Genomic DNA, 25,979 nt, shown 5'->3' with positions numbered 1-25,979 from the left:
AAAGAGAGAGTGTGTGAAAGAGAAAGGGGGTAAAGAGAGTGGGAAAGAGAAAGTGAGAGAGGCGAGCTTGAAAAGAAAGTCTGTGAGATGGCGAAGAGAGAGAGAGAGAGAGAGAGAGCAACACTATTGCACCTACTGAATTTCTTAAGACTTAGTTTGCCTTGCGCCGTTCAGTTGACACTAGCGACGGTCTTAGCTTATTCTCATCTGGTGTTTACGGTTCGACGTACTACGGCCTGCGATACCGTATCGGCCCTGTCTCCGTTACCCTGACATTGAGGCCTACATGATTCACATCCAGCGAATTTCATGCGACGTTAAGTCCGGACTTGGTTTAGTAGCAGAACGCCTACAGTTAATCAGACATATCTACAACAGCAGACGACACCAACCGGAAAGTATCATACTGTAATTGCAAGACCTATCTATTGATCGAGATACTCAGCAAATTTATACTTATATATTTGTATCCTTAGCTTTAGTGCTTCCACTCTGGTCTTTTCAAAATACCCAGCTCTGTTGGAAAATACCCAGGGGGGGAAGCATTGAGCGCTATTAAAACAGCTAAGAAAATACACAAAGTGAAAGAAACGCCGACCGCTGCCCCTCTGTTCTTCTTTCAGCACGCCAGCTTCATGTGATCTGCTGGTCGAGGCATGGGCAGCTGTTGAACGAATGGGTCACTGGTCGAGTCACGGCGTGTTCCAGAATCCCAAAGAACCGTCGTCTGAAGAAGTGCACTAGTAGGTCTTGCAGGAAAGGCATCAAGGCGAGCAGACCGAGCCCGAAAAGGTATGGCTTTACCCTTGTCAGGGGAAATTGGCATCGAGAACCAAGGGGCACACCACCGCACCACATGCATGCTGATGCGTTTCACAACGACAAAGCGATCTTCCCAGAATGCAGCGGAAAACAGTTTCCATATCTTCTTCACATAAGAGTTACCGGATGTGGAAATAACATCCGGCAGATTGTACATACACTATACAAAGACGCTCCATTTAATGGCATACACTTGAGATGTGTAGTGGGAATGAATGTTGTGAAGAATGCATCACATTTACGCCAAATGTCTCACCTGATCGACTCAATACAAAGTGGGTCAATTTTGGGAACATTTCGAATCGCAGAGCTTAGTGCGGTATATTGGACTTTTTATAGTGAAATCATTGGATTATTTCATGCTCATTATAGCGTGTTGATGACCATGACAGCCACAACCAAAGTACACACAAGTAACAACGATTTGGGTCAAGGAGAAGTTGATTACTGGCTTTATCAAAACGTCAACAACAATTCCTACTATTGTGAACTCGATCCACTTTCAAACTTGAAGAGTTGTAAACATCTCGGATCAAGAAAATATCGCAGATGTAGGACTAAATCAAATTTTCATACAAGGTGGCGGGTCAGGAAAACTAGATGCATCTTATCCCGGAAATTGTCCTGGAAACAACAGCAATCCACGAAAGCTGTTCAAGGGGAGTGTCTTCTGGCAGTGCTGCAAAGTCTGATTGAACCTTCTCCTGACATAGAATGGCCGTGCCCTTCTGAAGTGAGCTCCTCTTTAACCAACTCCACTAAGTTTCCCCTCTTTGGGCGCAATAACAACAGCAGGAGAGGAGACAGCGACTCACGACCCTGGCACCAGTCCGACTACAGCCATTGCAGCAGCAAAGAGTTCCAGTCAGTCATAGATAACACAGTGGACAGTTCTAATTTACAGGCGCGTCGAAAGAATCGCGCACAGCGGCCAAAGCCTTGGAAGTTTCCCGCTGCGGTGGAACCCAGGAAAGAATCAACACATGTCGATGCCCTTCAAACAGGCTTAGACAAAAACGTTTCAGGCATCAAAAGTTCACTTCTGGGCCAATTCAGTGGTGATACAAAACACATGTTTTACGACCGAAGGAAATGTTCAGAAATGAAATCAAAGGATGTCACTGAACAATTTTTATTTACCTCCCCAAAACAGTTTAAATACTTAAATTCCGATTCAAACAGACCGGAAGTACTAGACCCTTCCTGCTATGACACACAAATTTCCGTTACAAAAGAGAGAGAGAGCACCGCCAAAGCATCTGTGGCACAGGAACATTTAATGTCTCGCCAATTACTCAACGAGGACGCTGTGATTATGTCCAATAAATTACAAGATATGAAAAGCAACGACAACTGCACTCTGACAGAGAGAAGTGTGCTGGATACCGATCAAGCGAACCAAAAGCGAGCGGGCAAGGTGTGGAAACGGCAGAGGTCTAAAGGCTTGTTGTTCATCTCCGGAGACGCTACGGCCATGTCCACTGCTGACCGCTTCAAGAGCATTCCTTCCAAACTGGACGAGACGGAAACGTACTGGACTTCCCCGACGGCTAACGAAGAGACCACAGCATCTTTTGCAAGGGATAGAAAACTTCGGGCCACCAAAGGTTTCTGTTCGCGAAACCAAATGGAGCCGAAAATTAGCGTTGAACTGCAAAAGAAGGTGAAAGCTCTCGTGGATTCATACAAAGAGTTCCTGCAAGCCGAAACAGGCCAGAAACAGGCCACCAGCGAACTGGCCACCAATAACAATAAAAGTCTCCGACATGAGGGGAGCGTCTGCGGCAGAACAAGACCTAGCAAGCTGGTACCATTCTGTTCTAACTTCCATATACTTGACAGCAGTACATGCAGATCTTCTGCAGTTCCAGACAACATAAGAGACTCGGGTTCAATGCTGACGTCTAAATGCGATGAACTAATGTGCAACACGACAGCCTGCGATGATGATCAAAGCCCTTTCCAAGCCTGTAAGAAAAAGCAGCATTCAAAACTGCCCAGAAGATCATCTTGCAAACGAACCATCAAAGCCAACGAATACCAAACGAATGGCGCGAAGCCTCTAAATGTAGAGAGAAATAGTTTATTCTTACAAGACGACCTGAATATGAACCTTAGCGTTGAAACTGATGTTACTAAAATTGAAGCTGCTCATGTGCCACGGTGCTTTGGCCAAAATAGCCATGGGTCAACACACTTATCTCCGCAAGCTGCTGCTTTGGAGAGGGAAATGTTAGCCGGTTGTTTTATTGAGAAAGAGGCCAAGAAAGAGAATTTGTGTGCAAACGCATGTCATACGAACTTATTTTACGAGCAAAGTGACAAAATCATTCAAGAGAATCCAAGCCATCATTTAAACTCGACAAACTCAGGATCGGCAGCAAGGCAAACCAAAGTCCCACCAGAGTCAGAGCAAAGAAAGATGCTTCTCTTACACTACAACCAAGACAGATGGCAAGATACAAGTTTTCAACGCAAAGCCGTTGGCGTGAAGAAGAAAGCCAATGCCGAAACAAACAGGGCGGCGGAAAGAAACGAATGCAATCTCAGTTCACTAACGAGACCGAGGCAAGGTCTAGTAAAAAAAGAGGATCATAGTGGCGGTCTGGCGAGCGTAAATCTCCGCAAGCACGGAGATTCGCATTTAAATTCAGAAGATGGCTTGTACAAAGTCAACAGAATCGGGTTTATGGGCGACAAAAATGGTGCTGGGGCATTAAGACCCTCTACTGTGAAATTTAAAGTCTATCGGAAGAAGTCAACCTTAAAGTCGTTTAAAAATAACAATAAAGAAAGCAGCAGACGATGTAGCCCGTTAAGTTCTGTACAGGTCGCGCCTGAAAGCGTAAACACGTCTTCTAGAACAAACAGGTTATTAAGTAGGCCGTCGAGGTGGAAAAATGAAAACCGTTTCAATTGCTCTGTTAGTACGAAGAGAAATAACTCAATAAATGTCAACAATCCTATATATTCCAGGTTTGCTTCCCCTTACAATATCTCCAAACGTCTAAATGACAACAGCAATAAGAGAACAAGTAACGTAGATTCCAATCATTGGAACCAGTCATGCATTTCCAAACAAAGCCAAATACCCTTTACGCGTAGTAAAATACCAACTAGACAAGCTTACCTTCAAAATACAAAAAAATCAGCCAGAAATGTGCATAGTGATTTTAAATATAAAGTCACACCGAGCAGACTGATAACTGGCGACCGTGCTAAGCCTTCCTTTTCCCTCAAATCCAATGTTGTTCAAAGTGAAAGTAGACTGCCAACAGAACCTAAAAGTCCAAGCAATAAGTTACCAACGAATTTAGGCCAGCCGCACAAGGCGGCGACAAGCGCTTTCAAGTTTGGCGCCTGCGCAGCTCTAAGCCAAGCTCTACACCCTGTGAAATCCTCCTGTGTTGCTGCCCAGAAAGTAGTACGTCTTCGGGCCGATGGCTTTTTAGGACAAAACAGCGAAGCACAGGAAAAAGCCAGCACTGCGTCACAAAGCCGGTTGAAACATTGCCCGGCTTCCGACCACGTATCGCAGACCCGAATAAACGGCCAAGACAAGACCGAGAAACGTTCCGAGGTTCCTTGTACGAAGATCACCACGCACGCTGTGCAGAGTAACGCTGAGAAAACATTAAACTATCTAAAAGGTAGCTGCTCCATAGAAAACGTGGAAAGTCTCTTGCTGGTAACCGCTTCGTCTCCCGCAAAGAAAACTGAGGATGGTCGCTGGAAGAAAAGCACGACCAGCTCGGAGCAAGGAAGCTGGCTGTCTTCGATGTCCTCAGTATCGCGATACTCGTCAACTATTAGCTCCGAGACGTCTGCAGTGAGCGAGCGAACGAATGGGTCTAGCCCCACGTCCCAGGTTTCTGTAGAGTTTGAGTCGGCTATGCACTCGAAGACGATAAGAGTGGACTCCGTTTCCAGCGTCTCGTCGAAGACCTCGAGCTGGAACGACACATCAACCAGGGCGCCAAGCTTTGTGATAAAAAATCCTCGCCGTCGGAGCCGGAGATTAAGAGATGTACATCACCTCACCCGTCGCCATGTGGTCTTGACCTCATCAGAAAGCAGCTGTCCGATGTTCTCAGCGGGAAGCAACATGTTCGCCTCACTCAACTGCCCGCATGGGAGCGAAGACAACGTCTCCTCTCTGTCCACCATGCGAAGCATACCCGAACTGCCCTACAACTTTGTGAGCACCGACGACCTGAACCAAACTACAACTCGGGATGACCAAAACAGCCAAACCATGTTTCACGCCAAGCGAAATGTCGCCAAAGGCAAAAGGGACTATAACTTTTCAAACCGTCAACTGTGGCGGACATCGTCCGAGCCGAACATGACCACGAGCAGCATGTCCAGGACGCTGACCAGAACGGCAAAGAGTTTTACTGTAGTCCTTTCCCATAGCTCTTGGGAGACTGTAACCAACAGCACTCGCTATTCCTCCTACATTAGCTCTTCCTGCGAGACATACACCACCTGTAACACCAACAGGCAAGCCAAAAAGAGAAAAAGCCAAACTTTGCTTGAGAAAAGTATAAAGAAAGAAAGGAAGGAATCGGGCCACAAAGACGGGATAGTTCCAATAAGCTTGAGAAGCGCAACGCGTATGAATAGTTCTCAGAATAAGCCAGAAAACTCCAAAGGGAGAATAAAAAAAAGTGCAATCATTTACAGCCCGAGATCTGCAGCGGCAAATGTGAGACACAAGGCTTTCAACTGTAAAAAATATACGACGTTTAAACCCAAAAAACCCGCGGCCTGCATCGAAAAGGCGTCCGACTCCAGACAGACTCATAAAGAATCAGATCGCAAAGTTAAAGCTGCACACAGTTCCGATAAACCACAAGACACTGTCCAGCGTGAGAAGGCTGACGAGGCGTCTCCTCGGGTTTTCACTGGTTTTCAGTCCATCTTAAATTTCTGGGAGAGTCGAGAAGGCTTCGGCATCGCCAATGCTTTTCACAAAATGTTTGGGGGTGTAAGGCAGACATGGGACGGTGTTAAAAAAGAAACGGGAAATTCAGTTTTGAAAGAAGTTGACTCTGACGTCACAACGTTTCACAGCGTCAGTGAGAGTCAGAAGATGGATCAGCTCCAAGTGGATGATTTGTTACCAAAGGCAAGCCAAAAAAGATTAATTTGGAAGCGCGACTTTGTTCTCCCGGCCCATCACGTGACTAACACGAGCAAGAAGACACACAAAAAGAGCACCAGAAGCAAAGATATAGTTTTACCTCAAAGAGATACACGAGAAAACAAGGTCCTCACTTTCAATAGAGCAAATACCATCCACAGATCCAAAGATCGACACCGGAAAGAGACCCCAAGCCAAACTTGGTCAAAACATGTTCCACGGAACCATAACACACAAGATAAGAAAGTCATTGTTTTGCCTATTAAAGTTCCCGGAAGCCACGGCTCCACGAAACCTAAAGACGATTTTTCTTTGCGCGATTCCTGGCGGGAAGTGGACTCTATGTCCCCTATCTATAAAGACACGATAGAACCTTCAGCATTGCGCGAACACGTTAAGATGACGAGAGAGACCAAGAGAAACGAGAATGACCTACTCAACCAGAATGACCTAGTCAACCAGAATGACCTAGTCAACCAGAATGACCTAGTCATTTTCGACCATGAAAATAGCATTTCAAACGTGAACACGGGGCAGCTAGAAAAAAGAAAGAAAAGAGAGACTCACCAGGACGCGAACGCTGAGGAAGAGATAGAATTAACTAATGTTGCCCAAAACACGACCCAAGAGCCATGCGAGTATCAAGACATGACGGTTTATTCGTGCGTACAAGGGGACAGCCTAAAGCTAGACAAACACATTTCGCCTGGGACCTGTGTTTTGAATCTCGAACAAACTGACCAACAGACAAACACTAATGACAAGCCCCCAGGGCGCATGCGCTATGTGGCTAGCGAAAATAGGGAAGAAATCCTGGCATTGGCATCAGCAAACTTGTCGAAAACAGCCAGTGAAAAGAGGTGCAGATCACGCTCATTGGTCCATGGAGATCAAATTCCAGCCTTAGATGTGGACAGAGAGACATTTTTTCTCCGTAATTTTTTACCCAGTAACCGTAGAGACAGTAAAAGCCTGAAGAGGCACGCTAGTCGACACTTTGGCTACTCGGATCATCCCCACGGGAACACCGACTCTCATGCAGACAAGAAGCGGCTGAGGAGAACTACAAAATATAAACTAAACAGTACTTCGCAGTGCGACGCAAACAAGACTCTACAACAAAGAAACAACGACTCCTGTTTTGACGCCAGAAATCTTGAGCTGACTGTTTTCCCTGGGAAAGGTTTGAATGAGTTATTTCAGTCTGGAGAGCCAAACGACGTCGACAAAAATTCATTGAAATTGCCTTCGGAGGAGGCTAAGCTCAAGGCCATCATCAGCCCACTAACTGCAGGGAGAAAACCACCCATTTGCAGTGCCCGTGCGATGACATGCTCTACCCACAAGCAACCGGACTCGCCTATGAAGATTTTGGAAGACTTTTCCAAACTAAAGTTTGGCGCAGGAAGCCAACACTTGAAGCTGAAAGATCGGAGAACCGCATGTTATAACAAAATCAGGTCCAAGCTAAAACAGCTGATGTTGAACGCAGAGTCTCTGGGCGTGGTGGCCGAGTCAGGCAGTTCAGAAAAAGATGCTTCGCAGAGAGCAGACACCGATTCAAAACCCATGCAAGGCGTGGAGCACCAAGGAAGACAACTCGTTATTAACAAGATTGGGCGCATGCTTAGAAAACAGCAGAGTAAAAAACTGTGCTACCATGGAGACGTCAACGTGAGTGTTGCTGGTGATAGAAGAATAAATGCTTGGGGCAAGGGAAGCGACTCCACCCAACTTCTTCAAGCCTCGGAGCAATCTAAGATCACCAAAGCTGGCGATCCGACGAAAGAAAATCCATCTTACGAAAGTTTCATATCCTTATGTACAAACGATGTGTTGTGTTTGTTTGACAAAATGCATTCTCAAAATTTAGAGTCGGACTCTAATCCGACCCAGGAATGTGGCCCTGACAACTTTCTTTTGAAGAATGCCGAACCATTTAGAGAGACTTCTCTTTGTAGAGACGGCGTCGTAGTTTACTACAGCCCTAGGAACTTATGCTGGCAGAAATCGGAGAACAAAGTGGCCGGGAACTCAGATGTAATCATTAAATCTGATTATCTTTTAGAGAAACAAGGGACTTTAACAGAGATTCCTGTTACGATGGCTGGTTCTGAAAAACTTAACAACAGTAATCGAACCTGTTGTGTGAAGGGAGAAGACTCATCAAAAGATGATTTTCCAGACACGAGTTATGTACCCTTAACGCAGGCATCAACTAGTGAGAACTGTAACACGAAAAGATTTAATCACTTAATAATGGAGAATCGAAATGAAAAATTCCAAGACAAGAGCCTTTTGGTGGAAGGTGAGTCAAAGCCTATGAAAAGATCAACGTCTGAAGTACCCTCAAGCGCTAGCACTCAGACAGATGCCCCATCAGGCGAAGCCAAAGTGGCCTGGTTAGCAGATATGTCTGTCCAGAGCACTACAGCATCTCGCACAGATGCGGATTCTGGCCAGGTTAAGCTTGTCAACACAGCTTGTCAATGCCCTAGCAAAGAGGAAAAACTCAAGGCAAATCATACTAGGCAATTTCTGAGCTACACAGCATCACACGCTGATGCGGAATCTGGCGAGGTTAAGATTGTCACCACAGCTTGTCAATGCCCTAGCAAAGAGGAAAGGCTCAACGCAAATCCTACTAGCCAATCGTTGAGCTACAAAGCTGAAGCCGAACTGAAGGACGGGTCTTGCCAGTGTCCCAGTATGGAGCAATTATTCCCTCCATTACTCAGAATATCTCGTTGCGCTTCACCCAAGGGACTTGCTGAAGGCATGCTTGATGACAAAGCCCCTCAGAATCATCCACGAACAGCAAGCCTTAACAAATCTAAATCCCCAATGAAGGAAGCTACGCTCGAAAAAGCAATGGATCCACACGATGTACTCGTTAAAGATCTTTACGTTCTGCTACTCCAAAAGTTTACCTGTAACAATGATTTGAAAGCAACTCATTCACAATTACGTGGTCGAGAAATTCATTTACCATTGAACAAAAAGGATCCCGGTTACAGAGAAACGTTAAGGAACCTCTTCTCTGTTTTGAAAGAAAGTCTTACGAAACAGGACCTAGACTTTCGTTTAAAACAAGAAACGAACCCATCTCCATCAACTGAAATACCTCCAGCGTCACTTGGCAAAGAAGAAAATGGTCGACAAGCACTTAAACCAGTGACAGAGAATTGTCATGAGAAAACAAACTTGCATTCAAAATCTCCCAGATCCATGAACAAGGCTGCCGAAAAACAAGGTGATCACATCACTCCGATAGCGAGAGAAAACAAAATAGCATCTCAGATGAAAACTGAACCGTTTGAAAACGTGGAGAGAATGTTCCATCTAGACGACTCTACGAATAAGGACTTGTGCTGCTCAGAGCATTCATTAGAATCTTTGAAAGCAAAAGAATTAACATTTTTAATGGAGTGCTTGGCCTCGTGGAAACAAGAATCGGAACCTGACGAAAATGTTTACTGTGGGAAAACATTGAGAAAACACGAAAAAAGTCCACAAAAATGTATTACTTCCACTAAAATCAGTTCAATCAAATCTAGCCCAATAAACAATAAAGCGAGTCTCAAAATGGGGTCTATACAATCTAGCCCAGCGCAGAGCAAGGGGAGTCTCAAAATCGGGTATATACAATCTAGTCTAATGCAGGCTAAAGCAGATCTCAAAATGGGGTCTATAAAATGTAGTCCAATGCAGGCTAAAGCAGATCTCAAAATGGGGTCTATAAAATGTAGCCCAATGCAGTCTAAGGCAAATCTCAAAATGGGGTCTATAAAATGTAGTCCAATGCAGTCTAAGGATCCCAAAATGGGGTCTATAAAATGTAGCCCAATGCAGTCTAAGGCTGATCTCAAAATAGGGTCTATTAAACGTAGCCCAATGCAGTCTAAGGCGGATATCAAAATAGGGACTGTAAAATCTAGTCCAATGCAAATTAACCCGAAGGAAAACGTTAGAATCAACCATTCATTGACAACTACTGACAGGGCAGCATCAAAAAACGCTCAAATAACCAAAAGACATCGCGATACTTCAGAATTAGCTAATGCGAAGGATTTCATGGCACGCAAGCAGCCTCAGCAAGTGCTGGTAACAATGAACCAGCAGCAGGAGTTATCTGAAAATGTGAAAGAGTCCCGTAGAAATATATACGAGCCGCAGCTGAAGGTGGGGCTAAGCCCTAGATATCTTCAAGTGGATACATTGAAGAAATCGACAAAGAAACCCGTGGAAAGAGCTTGTTTGATGAATCTTTTCCATTCGTTTTCAGAGAATTTGTCAGAAGGAACTCTAAGCGTTTGCAAGTCCATTACGGAATTGAGCGAAGCAGGCGGAACGAAAGCAGAAGATGACATTGATGTGGAATACGTCATATCTACCGGTCTAGATTACAATTCGGACAGCTCTGACAAGTCGGTCAGCGTAAGCAACGCCATTTCTGCTACTCTGCAGCACAGTTCGATCGGTTGCAGCACGCGTGCTCACTCAATGGGCGATGTGTATTCCTTTATCTCTGACACTCACAGACACAATGGAGTGGCGTCCGGGACTACACGTGCTCTTAAGCGAAGTGAGGGGGCGCTACACCTTTTGCAGGCAGGTCAGGGTTTGGCAGCTAACAGACAAGACCAATGCACAATAAATGATCTCGCCAAGAAGGACTTTGATTGCACAGCTATGCCACTAGAATGTACAGGCCAGGTCCGTAAATATTTACAAACCCATCGACCAGGACACAAGAAAGAAACTGAAACTCGTTTCAACTCTTGTCTGCCGTCACAAAAGTTTAACAAACAAGTCACTCCAAAAGTCACCCAAATGAAGCCAGACTTTTCGAATAACCCATCTTGTATCGAAGAAACAGACGCGCAAAAACCCAACACCAGAAAGCAAGAGTATTTGATTCAATCAAGCGAGATGGACTCTTGTACATCTTTGCCGCGAGATCTAGATTCTTGCATAGACCAGACTGAGCTTAAACCACACACCGAAGGAGACTGCATCGACGAAATCACTTACGGTAAAGATCATCCTGACATTTTTGCAGACCACTTTGTTATGAACCGCAATCGCTTTTTCATGACTTCCACTTCCATATCCAGTGAACCATTGACGCCAGCTAACGAAAACGTCACAGAGAAACACGACCAAGTCACGAAACAGCCAGGGAAGGAACTCAAAACCAAACGCAGATCCCACTACACATCGTCTCACTCGAGGCTGCTGGCTGTGGGAGACAGCCCTTCTTTTGTCATAACTTGCAGCAAGCAATGTCTCTCCACCACGGAGGAGTGCTTTGAAAATAACACCCAGGGGAGTCTCGAACGTCAAAAGACTCAATCAACACAGTTTGTGAAAGTTAACTTTGAAAGCTCGGCCATCTCGAGAGTCCATGGTTCTGAGGAGTTCTCAAAACTCAAGCCCAACGGAATCAGGATTCCAGGCATGAGGAGATCGAAGACCAGCGATGAGCCACCAAAGCATGAAAAGTTTGAGAGATTGACTCCAGAGTTTGAAGTAGGGTCCGATGAAAAGGCCTTCAAAGTGTACAGAAAAACAAAAAAGCGTAACGATAGGAGAATTCGCCCCCGACAAACCGACCATTCCCACTACAAATTAGATATAGAGAAAACATTGAATGAAGATCATCAGAATGAAGTTAAGAGTGCCAAAAAGACGGCCATTGAAGAAGTAGCTGAACACCACCCTGACAAACAGTCTCATCCGATTGATGTTCACATTTTGACCTTTGGAAGATACAGAACTGATCGGATTGACGCACAGGATGAGAGGAAAGGTCAAAAACCCATACGTCACATAGAGCTCAACAGTTCGGGGGATAGAAGAAAAACTGCCATTCTAGAAATGCAGAAATCCCAAGGGATAATTCCCCTAGTTGTAAAAAAAACGCACCGGGAGAAGCCTTTGATATTGGAGACGCCTTTCCCGAACATGTCAATACTAAGAGAAGACTGCTTGCCCAAATCTTTTACTTCCAAACTTCCACAGTATTCTAGCGCAGAACTAGAGCTTAGATTCCAGGGAATGTTAAAATCGACCACCCGTTCTTCACGCAGGCACCAAGAGCTATGCGCGTGGACTATATCGCCTATAAAAAAGACACCAGGGTCCCTCCAGCATCAGAAAATCATGTCCGTGTCTTCTGTTCCTGCCCGGCCCGTGGCCCACAAACCCTATCTGTTTCAAAAAATGTATCTTCACAGAGAACGCAAAGGCCGTAGGCGAGCGCATGTGGAAGGGCTAAGTCATAATGAAGTTCACGCATCTCGATCTAAGCTCAATAAAAAGAGTCTTGGCACCCGGAGTTCAGCGCCGCCCTTGTTCCTTAATAACTTTACATTTGCGAATAATGCCACACTAAGACATAAAGAGGCTGATATAGTAGCTGAGTTTGATCTAAACAGTTCAAATGTACAGGAACATGTATCCCAACCAGAGAGCATGAACAAATTGCGTGATAGCAAAGAGCGAACCCTTTTTAGTACAGCCGCAGAGCCCAGGAGAAAAGAATTTGAGATTCGTTCCACGCAGAAAATAGACAAAAATAAGACTGAAGGAAAAAAAGACGCAGATCAAGAAGTTGCATCAAACGAATGTAAAGAAACATGTCTGCGAACAGGCGACAAACTTGAACATATGAGTGGCTCAGTAAAAAAGAAAACTGATTCACCGTCTCTCATCAAAGCTAAAGAAACACGAAAGATTCCCTGCAAAGCTCACAGGCTGAAGAAAAAGAAGCCTCAAGGTGTTTCAGAAATAAAGCTAGTTCCTGAAATGGGAGAAAACTCAACGCTAGATTCAGTGGGTCGCTATCGAGATGTTGAGATCATTTTGGGGAAAGATATTCCGTATGAAGAGTTCGCCACCAGTTTCGTGTCTGGAATTCACCATCAGCTAAACCATACCCAAGCTAGCGAGGAAGACCGGAACGATCCTTTAAAATGCGAAGTGCAGTTGGTTATAGACAAAATCTTCGGCAACGAGCCTGATGTGAGGTTCCAGGACAAAGTTAAATCGTTCGCGAAGGAGACGTCTCTTCACGTTCACGTTCCAAGCGGTAGGCCCAAGGAGGCACGTCATGACGCCAAGTCTAGCAAAGCTTTGATCAGCCAAGATTACACAGTAGAGCTGAATACGTGTAGTTCTCACGGTGGGCGCGAGGCAGGATACCCCTTTCAAACACGCGGATGCTCAAGGCTGAACCAAAAACAAACTTTCTGCAGACAGCCAATAAGAAATAGGGCACGGAAAGAAAATGCCGAGAACTGCCAGGGTGACGGTCTCACCAAAACAGAAGGTTTAACCGATAAACTCATTTCCAGACACATTCTGGGCGTTTCGGAAAGAAATTCTCTGAACAAAGTCACTGATTCGATAGTGAACAAGACCCACAGGCTGCAATGTCTAGAGAAACCCAACTGGCAGTCTGGCTACAATACCGCCACAAAGTCCATCAGCGACAGTGTGATCTCTGTACCATCGCCAACGCCGCACACGGCTCGTAAAGTACCACACCATCACCTAATTAACAAGCTTCACGTTAAGGACAATAAAGAAAGATATGTGGCTTCCAGCAGCAAAACCAGCTTACGAAAATCTCGTAAAGCTGTCCTCGCTGACGTAAACACCAAGAAAGACATAAACCAGCCGGTGGGCTCAGTTGGTGGTCTAGGTGGTACAAAGTTCGGGCCCTTTCTCAGAAAAATCCCTTTGGAACTCTTTACTATTAGCAAACCGGATAACTATACACTAGATAAAGTTACCAAAGTCAACAATACTTTGGCAAACATCATATCGTCTCCCTTTTGTGTGCGAAATAGAATCAATAATGAGAAAGATTTTGAACCTAATGACCAGGTAAAATTGGTGGATAAGCAAGTTGCTGGTGCAATGTCAAAACCTGAGGCTCATCCGACTAAACCGTTGTTAACCAAAGCTTCAACCCTGAGCCGACACGAAAAAATGCCTGAAGATAAATCTAAAAATATTTCGGATGGTAAAGCTCACACCACGAACGACCAATGCCAACGAGCCAACCAGATGAAAAATAAGCGACCAGGTAACAGTCATCATAGCTCTTTAGCAGTCAAAAGTAGCAAACGTCTTTACGATGTTTTGTTGGAAAAGGAGCGAGAACGTTTCGAGCCTGAGATCGTGCCTTCTGCGAAGGTTCTAGAGAAGAAGCAACCAGTCAAAACATTCAACAGTAGAAACGAGCGAATTTGTAGGAAAAACCCGGAGGAGATTTCAAAGCCCGAAGTATTAGTCAGTCAAAGGTACGTACCAAACTTAATACCTTTTGCGGAGAGCACCACAAGCTCTGATAAAACTACCACTGTGGACTCCCGAACACAAGCTGCCTCATCAGAGCTGCCCTCGTTAATCGAAACACAAATGAAGCAAGAGTTACCCATCTGTGGACGTACGTCGGAGTTCAAAGGTCTCAGCGAAGAGAATACTGTTTGCAATGTTGGTGACAGCTATGACGGTAGCGTAGAAACAACCCAAGAAGAGCACATACCAAAAACCTCAGATGTCGGCAATCTTTGTTCTTTACAAAAGCAGCATCGAGAAGACCAGGTTCTTCCCGAACAAGGAAGATCAGCACTATCCCCACTTCCTCCTGATAAAGTTAGCCAGATCACTCAAATCATTCAAGATATCATACACAAGAATCTCCTTAAACAAAACTTGAGTGAAATACCCAAGCCTGAAGGACCAGCTGCTCCACAGGTTTCGGCTGGTGGCCCAACGCTAGCCAAGGATTCAGAAGAAAAAACAGATTCTCACCTTGCTTGTACAATCTCCATTCCGCCAATATTCAGCGAAAGTTTGCAGCACAAATCGGAAACCAAGACCAACACAAACATAGACGTGCAGGAGGTCTCATCGAAAAAAACGTCCACATTGTCTGATGCAGTGTCACAAATGCACAGCAAAACTCTTGACAATGCTTTAGTTCCGCCAGATCCAACTCATACACGTGGATCAGATAAAGATGCAGTCCAACTAAAGCATTCTCTAGGAAAAGGTAACAGTTTACAAGAATCATCAGAAAAAGATAGCATTACCAAAGAAAAGCCGTCCGGAAAATGTCTACAGTTGTCGGACGTAAACAAAGTCGCCTATGATCCACATAAAGAGACACACACGACACAAGAAGCTACGACTGAACTTAAAGATACGCCTTCCAGTGACGGGACTTCCAATGAGATGGCCGAGGATCAAACCCCAACCCAAAGCAATAGTTTGAAGTTGCAAGACAAGACTCCAGCTTGTAGTAAAGATGCAAAGGAGACTGAGTATTGTACCGTTTCATCCCAGTGTGAGACTTGTCACGTCATCATGACAGAGGAGCCGGATAATTCAGAAATACAAATACCGAGAGAGTTTAAACTGAAGGCGCCTTGCTCATTTTACACTGAAGCTAGCAACGTGAGTGTCACGCTTGACCCATTCAACAAGAGCGGGGAGCAGAAAAAGTATGTCATGCTGACCGTGCCGCGAGTGGGCGCTGCGCCCCAGTACGACCTGATCGTCGAAGCAAACACTGACGACGAGGGCCCTCCCAAAATTGTAGCGGAAAATGGCTACGTCAGTGTAAGCTTTGGTAGAGTCACTCCCTGTGAGGTTGCTGAAGAAGAGTCAGCTCTAGAGGAAAACGACACGCCCGTGATGGGGAACTCAAACGTTGCGGAGTCAACAGTAGAAGAGCAGTTAGCAGAGTCACCCAAAGCTCAATCAGATATTGATGACAACACCGCTCCGCGGTTATTTTTAGGCTCTTGTCCAGGACCGAAAGAAAGCCCAGACGTACCTGCAAGGTCTCTGTACACTAATCTGAATGAAAATTTACACTTCCACAAACTCCCTGGGAGTCCGGAAACCTTGTACACTCCTCAATCATCAACCCCTATATTTGAAAAGCTCAAGGGAACTCATCATTCGAAGCCCTCTCACGTGAGCCCCTTACGAGCCAACACCACATACACTGGTTTCACAACAAATGCCGCTGAAATGGAAACAGATTATACTTATAATATAAATACCCCGAGACGCGACTCGTACGCGACAAGTGTTGCTCGACAAAGTGATTCGCCATCTCCCTACAGCACTTTCAAATATGAGGAACATTATAAGCCGAGATCCAGCAGGTTCAACGACACCCAGCCTCTTACGCCTTTGAAGACAACGTCCCTGCTTCAAAGTGAACCGACAGGACTGCGAAGCTTTTTACAAAGACAAGACGAGTGGTTTAATTCAATGGGAGTCCCAGAGTCCTCCACAAAATGGCATTCACAGACAGAAGCTAATGAGACTCAATTTGCGAAAGACTCTTCTGTACTTCAAGATCGTAACAACGTGACTGAACAAGGGCCTGGAAGGCAGAAAACAAAAGACATTTTAATTGAAAGATCTGGAACGACCAGCACTGCAGACGACAGAAGCAGACCAGTGGATGGCAGCAGTATCAGAGGTAGACCAATGAACGATGAAGTGAACAAATCTATTTACGACGACCATGCTATCAGAAAGAAATGTTCAGATCCCGACATGAGTCGAACCCAAGCTGCACCTTCGGGATTAAGCCGACTTTACGTCAGAGAAACAGGAAAGGATAATTTAAGCTATATAGGCATCTCCCGGGGGGAGACGAGAGACAATATTGACACAGCCCCGTCCAGACACAGCCCCCTGTTGAGAACTACTGACATCGACAGAGGACAGTTTAATACTGCTCTAGACAGTTCAAATATCAGAGGTATTGTCCACGAGATCGATCGAACCTTTCAAAGAAACATTCCCGAAAGAGCCGCTTTTGTAAGAGAGTCAGCTCTCGGCAGAGGCCGCATGAAAGATGGCAGCTTTGTCAGAGCTTACCTCAACGACAAAGATAGCCTCCAAAACAAAGGTATTACTCGGGCACACACAAGAAATGTTGAAGGAACATATGTCAGAGATAATACTATTGATAACTCCCAAATTAGAGACATGGGTAAAGAAAGCATACTAGAAAGAAATTCTATCATCGACAGAGCTCAGCCTCGAGAGCTGGGTCTAACTAAAACCTTTGTGCGAGATGCAGCTATTGACAGAAACTATTTGACTTGTACTGCTGTAGATAGGTCGATAGTTTCAGAAAATCATCAGGCCAGACTAGGCACTACTGTTAATGATGTAAACAATATTTATATAAGGGAGCCCGATACTATAAAGCCCACTGCAAGTTACTTGTCTGGCACTGGGAGATACCCATTGTCCACTTCCCCAGACCAATCGACCTTTACAAGTCGATCCAATTATTTATCGACTGGGACTATACAAGCAAGCAGTCAACAGATGTCAGGTAGCGGTCAGACAGATAATGCCCATCCATCTTTACCAAGCCAAGAGACTCCATTGAAATATTCTTTGGCCATTCGGATCAATGCCCCAACAAAATTTCAATCTCATCTCCAACGAGAAGTTTTAGCCGAACCGTTCAGATCTAGTTCTGTAGATTCAGACATTCAATTGAAGCCTCAGTACCCCCTGAAGAGTTTTGATCCGCGCACCAATAAGCACGAGTTTTGGAAACGGCCTTTTGCAAAAAACGAATTATCTAGCCATGATAAATTCATCCCGAAAAAACGTTTTACGGAAATCTTTAGTGGAGATTCGGTAACTGTCAATACCGCGTCTAAGACTGGAATACCTAAAAATATCCCAGATTATCAGGCTTTCAGTGCAAATCGAGAAAATAGCAGCCCAGAAGACTCGAGAATACGCGATCGTGGCCGGCAGTTCGCTACTCTGCAATCACGTGACAAGAGAGGTCGCCGATTGTACAACGAATCATCTCTGTCTGATGACTGTTCGGAGCTGGAGTCCCCGAATCGAAGACTTGAGATTATCGGTGCAGCAACAAAAGGGTTTAATCGAGCATGGGCGGGGAAAAGCCTAACAGAGAAGCGAGTAGTTAAAAGAGACTCATCTGGAGAAAGCACTGCATCCGAGGATAATCTTTCTTATGATTCCGTCTCGTTGAATCAGAAGTCCTCTGAAGATTTTTTCAGGCAAAAGAAGGTATCGAGTGAAACTGACGACATTCTCTCGGACGGTTTCAATCAAGGACGCATTTCCCTCAAGGAGAAAGAGCATCGCGTGTTGTCGAGGCTTGTAGGATCAAACGTTAGTCATCAGGTTGGGGCGCATCGGAGCTCAAGTCAAACAGAAAAGTTTTCGGCCTCATCTCGTCCTGTGTCGAGCCCGGACCCCTCTCGACATTTTTTCGAGAGACCAAAAGATTTCCATGCTGCAGGTGAAGAGGCCAATAAAATAACGTTCAATGAGAGAGCCCACTTTGGCGCTGCTAAAGGAAATGAGACTCGAAGCATATCTAGAGAATTTTCAGACTCGGAAGTATCGTCCCCAGATAAGGCTTATTTTGTGAGGAAGCCGTATCTGAAACGTCTTGAACGAACATCTTATCGGGACACAGCTTTGAATCGCATTCCTTACCATGACAATCTGCACGTAGACTCTGAAAGGATTGCCCGAGAAAGTCGTTACAATGATGTTGAGAACAAGACAGAAAAGCAAACTTCTCACATGCCTTTATCCGATTACTCTTCTGAAGACATGTCGCCTAGAACTTATCCTAAGCAGAGGTACCAACTCACTACTACCACAGAGAAGAATGCCAACCAATCAGACAGTGAAGATAACATTTCATCTGACAGTGAGAAAGCGTCTTCAGAGAACTCAGAGGTTGATCTACGGTCACGGTTTTCGCCGACCCGCATCGGTGTCAGAGCCATTGACTGTCCGCTAAACACTTTAATTCACCAGAGAGATTCTCCAACGTATAACAGTTATGGGCGTTCGGAAGTTTCCACAAATGCTTCTTACAAGATTGGCAAATCTCGCGACACAGCGTCTCCGAGCCCTAACGGCAGTGATGGAAACGCCTCGAGTCCGAGGCGAACCCCTCACAGCAGTCTTGCCAGCAGCAAAAGCCCTCGGGCCGGGCTCTATCGAGTGAGGTTCTCGGACGAAGTCCAGCAGTTCGACATCCCCCATGTGAACAAAGAATACAGCAGAATGAAAAGGAGAGCACCACATTCAAGGTGCTTTGAAGAGAAACACTTCAATCATAGACCTGAGGCAAGGCTAGACACTCGAGATTTATCCCACAGCCATAACGAGGAATCGCCAGATGAACAGCCCCCGGAGTGCTCTGATAAAGATAATGCTCCCTTAAAGACTTGGCATCCTAACCCACCCATCACTAAAATACCGGACCCTAACACAGAAGATAAAGACCCTAGCCATTTTCAGGAACCTGAGGAGGGTAATGGGGAGTCTACAGAAACACGCGCCCCATCAAATAAAACGATGAAAAAACGCCATTCCAGCCTGCACCGGGAAAAGGGGGAAAGCACCTCCCAGGGTCACGATTGGGTGGACTCGGGATACAGTACCATTAGCACGCCGAACGATTTCTCTGGAATTTCCGAGTGGGACATTGCTATTCAGAAAAAATTGGAGATGCGTCGAGAGCAGTTAAAAACAAAACCCTCACAAACCTTATCGACGAAACGAAATATCTAACTTCGCATCAGATTGAAATACATTGTCCTCGTTGGTATTGAACTGATGCTTTAAGTTTTTTTTTAAATATAGAATACGTTTAACAGTAAATCATCTCCTTCTCCATACTGAGACTAATCTATTCATATTAATATAATATAATCTAAATGTATAGTGGTATCAACGAGCATTACTTTCTATTGAAATAGGATAAAATAATAATAATAAAAGACAAATATTTAATGACTGTCAAATGAGATTGGTGGAGTGTTGAATTTGACAGTGAGCAGGAACCTATTCTCAAGCGATCGTGCTACATTGCTCCTGTGTAGTTGAGTTTAGATGGAATATCCTGATCAGTGAAGATATATTAACTCTTCATTCAAAGACATTGAAGTGTTCCGCTTCTCTAACTTAATTGGAAAACAGTGCTTCGACGATGCGATTGTGAAACGGCTTTGTAACAAAAACTGCGATTCTGAAACGGGGGAACATAACTCCTTATTAATGCATTGTATATCTATCTAAAGCTGTATATATGTTATATATAACTGTATTATCTATATAATTGTTTGAAGATGAAATTAGACAATGGTTATAACTAAGAACTGTTTTTATTGGCACGCTTGCATATCGATAAGAGGTTGTGTAAGACAAACAGACATTTGACACAATGTGTGGGAAGACTTTATTTTAAAAGGAACAGACAATATTTGTATAACTTTCGCGCGCGTGTGTGTGAGTGTGTGTTTGTATGCCTTTTGATAGAATATAATTATACATTTTTAAATAGATTTCCTATGGACTTTTTACATAACGTTTGATAAGGGAAGTAATAAAAGTTTTAGACGACAAGAAAAATAAATCGAGTTGTGTACCTTTGTATATTGTTGATGAAGAGCAGTGTCGTCTGAGTTTGTCACATTTCTTTGTTCTCTTTCTTGTTCTCTCCGTCCAGTCATCCCCCTACTCGTTAAGAATCTCCTCTTTACTAATTAAAGATGTAAAATAGTAAAGTTCCTCTTTCAGACCTTGCGATGATGTAAAGTTCATCTGTTTCTTTGGCCAACGATTTTCAGTTGGAAATGATTGAATTATATGATTGACCTTGGTTGGTCGATGGAATAGTACGATCAATGTCCTTTTATTTAAAAATCAATTGAGGATTTAACCTTATCAATTTTATTCAATTTTGTCTTAACCTTTTATAGATTGAAATTTAGATCGTTAACCACGCCCTACCCATATGCATCGTTACATACCATACCATATAATACTTTTTATTTGGTATTTTTTTACTCAATCTGTCTGTCTGGTACAAATTTTGAACACGTTATTTCACCCACTCCCCATTCCCGGATCAAGTTGAAACTTTCCACAATTATTTGTTGTACCTAACAAACACGAATCAATCAAAACAACCAATTAGTTAATTCATTATTAGTAATCGAAAATGGGAAATAAATATTACTCATTGAGAGATAGATGTAGATGTGGATATTAAGTTCTATACACGGTTGTTTTCCAACTTCCCATTCTCGGATCAAGTGGAGATTTTGCATAATTATTCACAGTCAATGACAATACATGAATCAAATGAAAAAATTAACCATTTAATAAATCAAACTGTGGTAATTAATTAATTTTGTTTTATCTAAAAAAAAGGGAGCCTAATCCTGAAGTTTTGAGATATATTAACTTCATTTTATGTTTGTGTGTGTGTTTCTTTTCATTAGAAAGATTTAAAAAATATTTTGTTTGTTTGCTTTAATCAAGATGTCACCGCGTTCTGCGTCCACATTTTGTTGTCGTAATTTCATCACTATAGGGGTGATGGCTGAGCGGTACAGCGCTTGGCTTCGGTACCGGGGGGTCCTGGTGCAGATTGGGATTTTTAATTTCAGCTCTAATGGGTACCTGACATTAGTTGGGGAAAAGTAAAGGCGGTTGGTCGTTGTGCTGGCCACATGACACCCTCGTTAACCGTAGGCCACAGAAACAGATGACCTTTACATCATCTGCCCTATAGATCGCAAGGTCTGAAAGGGGAGCTTTACTTTACTAACGTAGCGATTTCCTGATAGTTTTTCACTTAACTCCCACGTCTGCTGAGTTCCTCACGGATTAGCTCCCTTATAAATATAAATAAGATGTGTAGTGTTTTGAATGTCTTGTTTTGTCTGTCCTCGCCAGATCCAAGGTTTAGCAAGGAGTGGTGGGTCGAGTTTCTCGCCCTTCTGCCGTACCGCAAAGTCGGCCCACTTCGCATGTCAACGGTGGGCTACTTCACTCTGGTGTTGTCAGTTACGCTGGTCGCCTACGTCTCAGTGGGCCTATACAACTGTGGCGGGAGCGACTACGATTACTTCTGCGAGGACAACGATGTCGGCTGCTTTGTCCGGGCCAGTAACAACAGGGCGCCCAATAACCCTTATTATTAACCCCTCCTTCACCTCTCTCTCTCACTCTCTCTCTCTCTCTCTCTCCCCACGCCATTCAAACACCCAAGCGTGACATCTACGCAGGTTAACTGAAATGACATGACGTCATTTCCAGCATTTACATTTTAATTTCTTACTCTCGACACTATCATCAATAAACAGACTTAAACAGTGATCGGAGTTGTGTTTCTTGTGTTCGTTCCCGCCTCATTATTAAATGTCAGGTGAAATAGCAGCCGTTTAAATGACCAGGACATGAAGTGACCGGGCGCTATTTTGTGATGACCTAGGCGGCGGAAAGAGAATCTTGACAGACCACTGGCAGACAACGGTCATGTCTGCGCTGGATGTGGCATAATATGTAGGTCACTGCTAGGACTATTCATCCACGTGAAATACTGCACTCCTCCCTAATCTTAGAGCACCAAGAGAAATCTGATTAATCTTCGTCTTATTATGATGTAATATTTAAAGGTGCGTAACTCCTGTACCACAAAGTTGATACCTATTCAAATGAATTACATCCCTTTCTATATTTTAACAGAATTTTAGCTTATCGTCCACGACCTTTAGTTTATCCGCCTGCCTATTCAAATCTAAATCCTAGTCTACAACGCCTGTGTTGTGAGCACTCTCCTTTATGGCAGTGAAAGCTGGTCAACATACATGTACCAAGAGCACAGATTGAATAGTTTCCACTTGCGCTGCCTGAGACGCATAATGGGCATCTCTTGGAGGGACCATGTCTCCAATCAGGAAGTTTTGAGACTGGCCAATATGAACAGCATGTATGCTCTCCTGACACAAAGAAGATTACGCTGGCTCGGACATGTCACCCGCATGCCAGATGGTAGAATCCCGAAAGATATCTTATATGCTGAGCTTGTGGAAGGAGTCAGACCCAAGGGCCGCCCAAGACTAACATATAGAGATGTCTGCAAGCGATACATGAGAGCCTCAGGCATCATCGAAAGTATGTGGGAAAACATAGCCAAAGATCGGAGTTAAATGTTTACATATTCTCTCCCATGTTAAATGTTTACATATTCTCTCCCATGTTAAATGTTTACATATTCTCTCCCATGTTAAATGTTTACATATTCTCTCCCATGTTAAATGTTTACATATTCTCTCCCATGTTAAATGTTTACATATTCTCTCCCATGTTAAATGTTTACATATTCTCTCCCTATGTTAAATGTTTACATATTCTCTCCCATGTTAAATGTTTACATATTCTTTCCCTATGTTAAATGTTTACATATTCTTTCCCTATGTTAATTGTTGCTGGTTGTTAAATAGGATGATGACGATGTAACAGACGTCAAAAAAAGAATTAGATAGGACTGCTTCGTTTCAATTATAGACTATTTATTTCAAGAGAAAGGGAACAGTCCAAATTGGCTAGATCTTGTCCCAAGCAATACTGAAGCGGATCCCTTATCGGTTGCTCGGTCTCTGGCTATTTCCATTCTAGGTTTTTAATGCACCGTCACGGAAATTGACGGAAATCTACGACATCTGCGCGTCAAACTATAGAGTAATTACATTTCAAAGCGGGTACATTTGGAGGCGTGATTAGGTTGGGCTTAGTTTCACAGACCGAATTCATGACGTCACAAAAGGAAATCGCCTTAAAAGAAAAACACTAAAATTAAATTAGCTAGTTAAATATTAAATTAATTGGAAAAACAAAAAAATAGCAAGATAGACAAACTCAAAATCGGCCCCCGAAGTGATCCACCCAGGTAGGTAAAAAGGCAGGTATCAATATTTTCAAAAAAAAAACATCAGATTTAAATTCTATCAAAGACAAATGACAGAGGAGAATGGAGAAAGAAGGTTGACAGATCTTGTGTGGTGCCCCAGCGGTCCAGCAGACCAAGGGATAGGTGAAAGTGAAAGTAAAGTTAAATGTGAACCTGGCCTAACTGATGACTTATAATGAATATCTAATTGATCTAATTGGTTTGTAAAGGGTCAATCTCTTAATCTAATCCTCAAAAAAAAGGAAAAAAAAAACAACACATTTCCGTAAATTCCTTTAGTTAAGTGTTCTATGCTTGTAGTGTAGCTCTGCAATTTCACACGATAATATGAAAACCCATTTATTAATTGTTGTTTTAAATTATGTCCAACTTATATGCATACTAAATAGATTTATTTTCTATAAAATAAAAGTAAACATTATTTTTGGGTAAATGTAGTAGTTAATAGGGCAGAACTTACTTAACTTAGCAATACAAAATTTAAAAAATAAAACCATTTGCATAAAATGTGTTTGAAATATGTTCAACAGTTATTCCCCCTACTAAACAGCCTCCCGTGTTTGTTACTATTAAAATTGAATAGTTGTAAAAATGGTGTATTTTTATCTAAAAAAAAAAAACGGCTTCAATAAGTGATTTAAAAAATTAGATTTTTCTCTTTTAGAAAAGAAAAAAGTAGCCGTTGCATCAGAACTTTAAAAATATTATGATGTCGGATTTTCAATATCTTTTCTAGTTTACGAGATCTAAACGGGACGGACGGACGGACAGACGGACAGACATTTCACACATAAGAAATAGCGTCCTTTTCCCTTTCGGTGGTCGCTAAAAATGACACATTGGTGGGTGTCTACATACGTCAAAACACTAAAATCTCATGTTACGATTTATATCCTGTTATTAACTAGCTCCTGCCATCTATATTGCAACTCGATACTCGAATGAAGAACTGAGCCAACCGTATTTCTAAATACTACTCTCGATACAGTGGCGTAGCTGGGGTGGGGGAGGAAGGTGGAGAAAATCCCCCAATGTCCCCCACTAGAAGGGGGCGGAGTCAGAAATGAGTGTTTATTACAATGAATATTAAATATTACGCAAAATGCAGGGGCCCCCAAGAGGTCAAGCCTCCCGGTCCCCAAAATGATGACAAATTCCTAGCTAAGCCCCTGTCTCTATATATTAATGATCTTCACTGTGCTTGGTATAAGTAATTTAAAACAAACCGGAACACACTGTTAATTTCAGCTGCTAAAAGAAGAAGCGTTTTTTTATACTAAATTAACTATTAATTTACATGAAATTTTTATCACGATGTACGCACATATTGTATCTAAGACTGCATTTCTATATATAGTTCAGGGACATTAACAAATAATCTGGATGTACGTCGTAAAAAGGCTTGTCAAACATTTGAATAATTAAAAGATTTGTATCGCTTAACTAAATGGAATCTTCATCACCTTCCTTTCTCCTTCGTGTTCCCCTCTCTCACAAACCGATGTTTCTATTGAGGTGTGCAACATAAGTACTTCAACATCGCCAATGGGAGATAACCGCATGTCCAAGACCATCTTTTGTTACTATATAAACCTGTGCAAATTTATTCAGAGTATAGGAAGTTAGTGTGATATCATAGAACTCGAAACAATAGTCTAGATTAGAATAGAGGAACTAGTAAGAAATATAATATACATAGTGTATTATTAAAATGTATAAGTATTAGGCCTATATGCATATGTGAATTGTTACAAATTAATTTACAGCAAATGATTTATACATAGGACGGAATGCGAAAGTCTATGTATTCAAATACATGCAGGAATTCCCATTGACGTGTGCACAAGATATAGATCAATTTAAATATTTGCTAATAAATTAGCTACTATTTTTTCTAACTAATATATCCATAAACTGTCAAATTTCTGGAAAAATCGTTAAAGCCGTTTTCGAGATCATCGTTCCATGAATTTTCTTCTCTTATATAATACAGACGTTACTTTTAAAAAGGAAGATGATTACGTCCCACGCGTCATGCATTTAGTCATTCATGTTAACCAATGACAGGCAACCCATTCCATGCTCTTTGCAAGCCGAATAAAGGAATTGTAAAAACGAAATATATGTAGGTCACAGCTAGGGCTGCGTAATCACGGGAAATGCATCATTCTTCATCAATCTTCGGACTCGGAC

General features: G+C 43.1%; 1 protein-coding gene across 1 annotated transcript in view; it reads left to right on the top strand.

The window, feature by feature from the left end:
* LOC106050753 (uncharacterized) overlaps positions 1 to 19,597 on the top strand; it is a 42,163-nt gene extending 22,566 nt beyond the window's left edge. The window contains exon 10 of the mRNA XM_056012022.1: positions 624 to 19,597. Coding sequence (XP_055867997.1) covers positions 624 to 19,597 — 18,974 coding nt within the window. The remainder of the gene's footprint in view (positions 1 to 623) is intronic.
* Positions 19,598 to 25,979: the final 6,382 nt, after the last annotated feature.

The sequence above is a fragment of the Biomphalaria glabrata genome, chromosome 15, assembly GCF_947242115.1.
Source record: "Biomphalaria glabrata chromosome 15, xgBioGlab47.1, whole genome shotgun sequence".
Lineage (NCBI taxonomy): Eukaryota > Metazoa > Mollusca > Gastropoda > Planorbidae > Biomphalaria > Biomphalaria glabrata.
The sequence above is the reverse complement of the archived record's forward strand: the minus strand, read 5'-3'. Positions and strand labels throughout refer to the sequence as shown.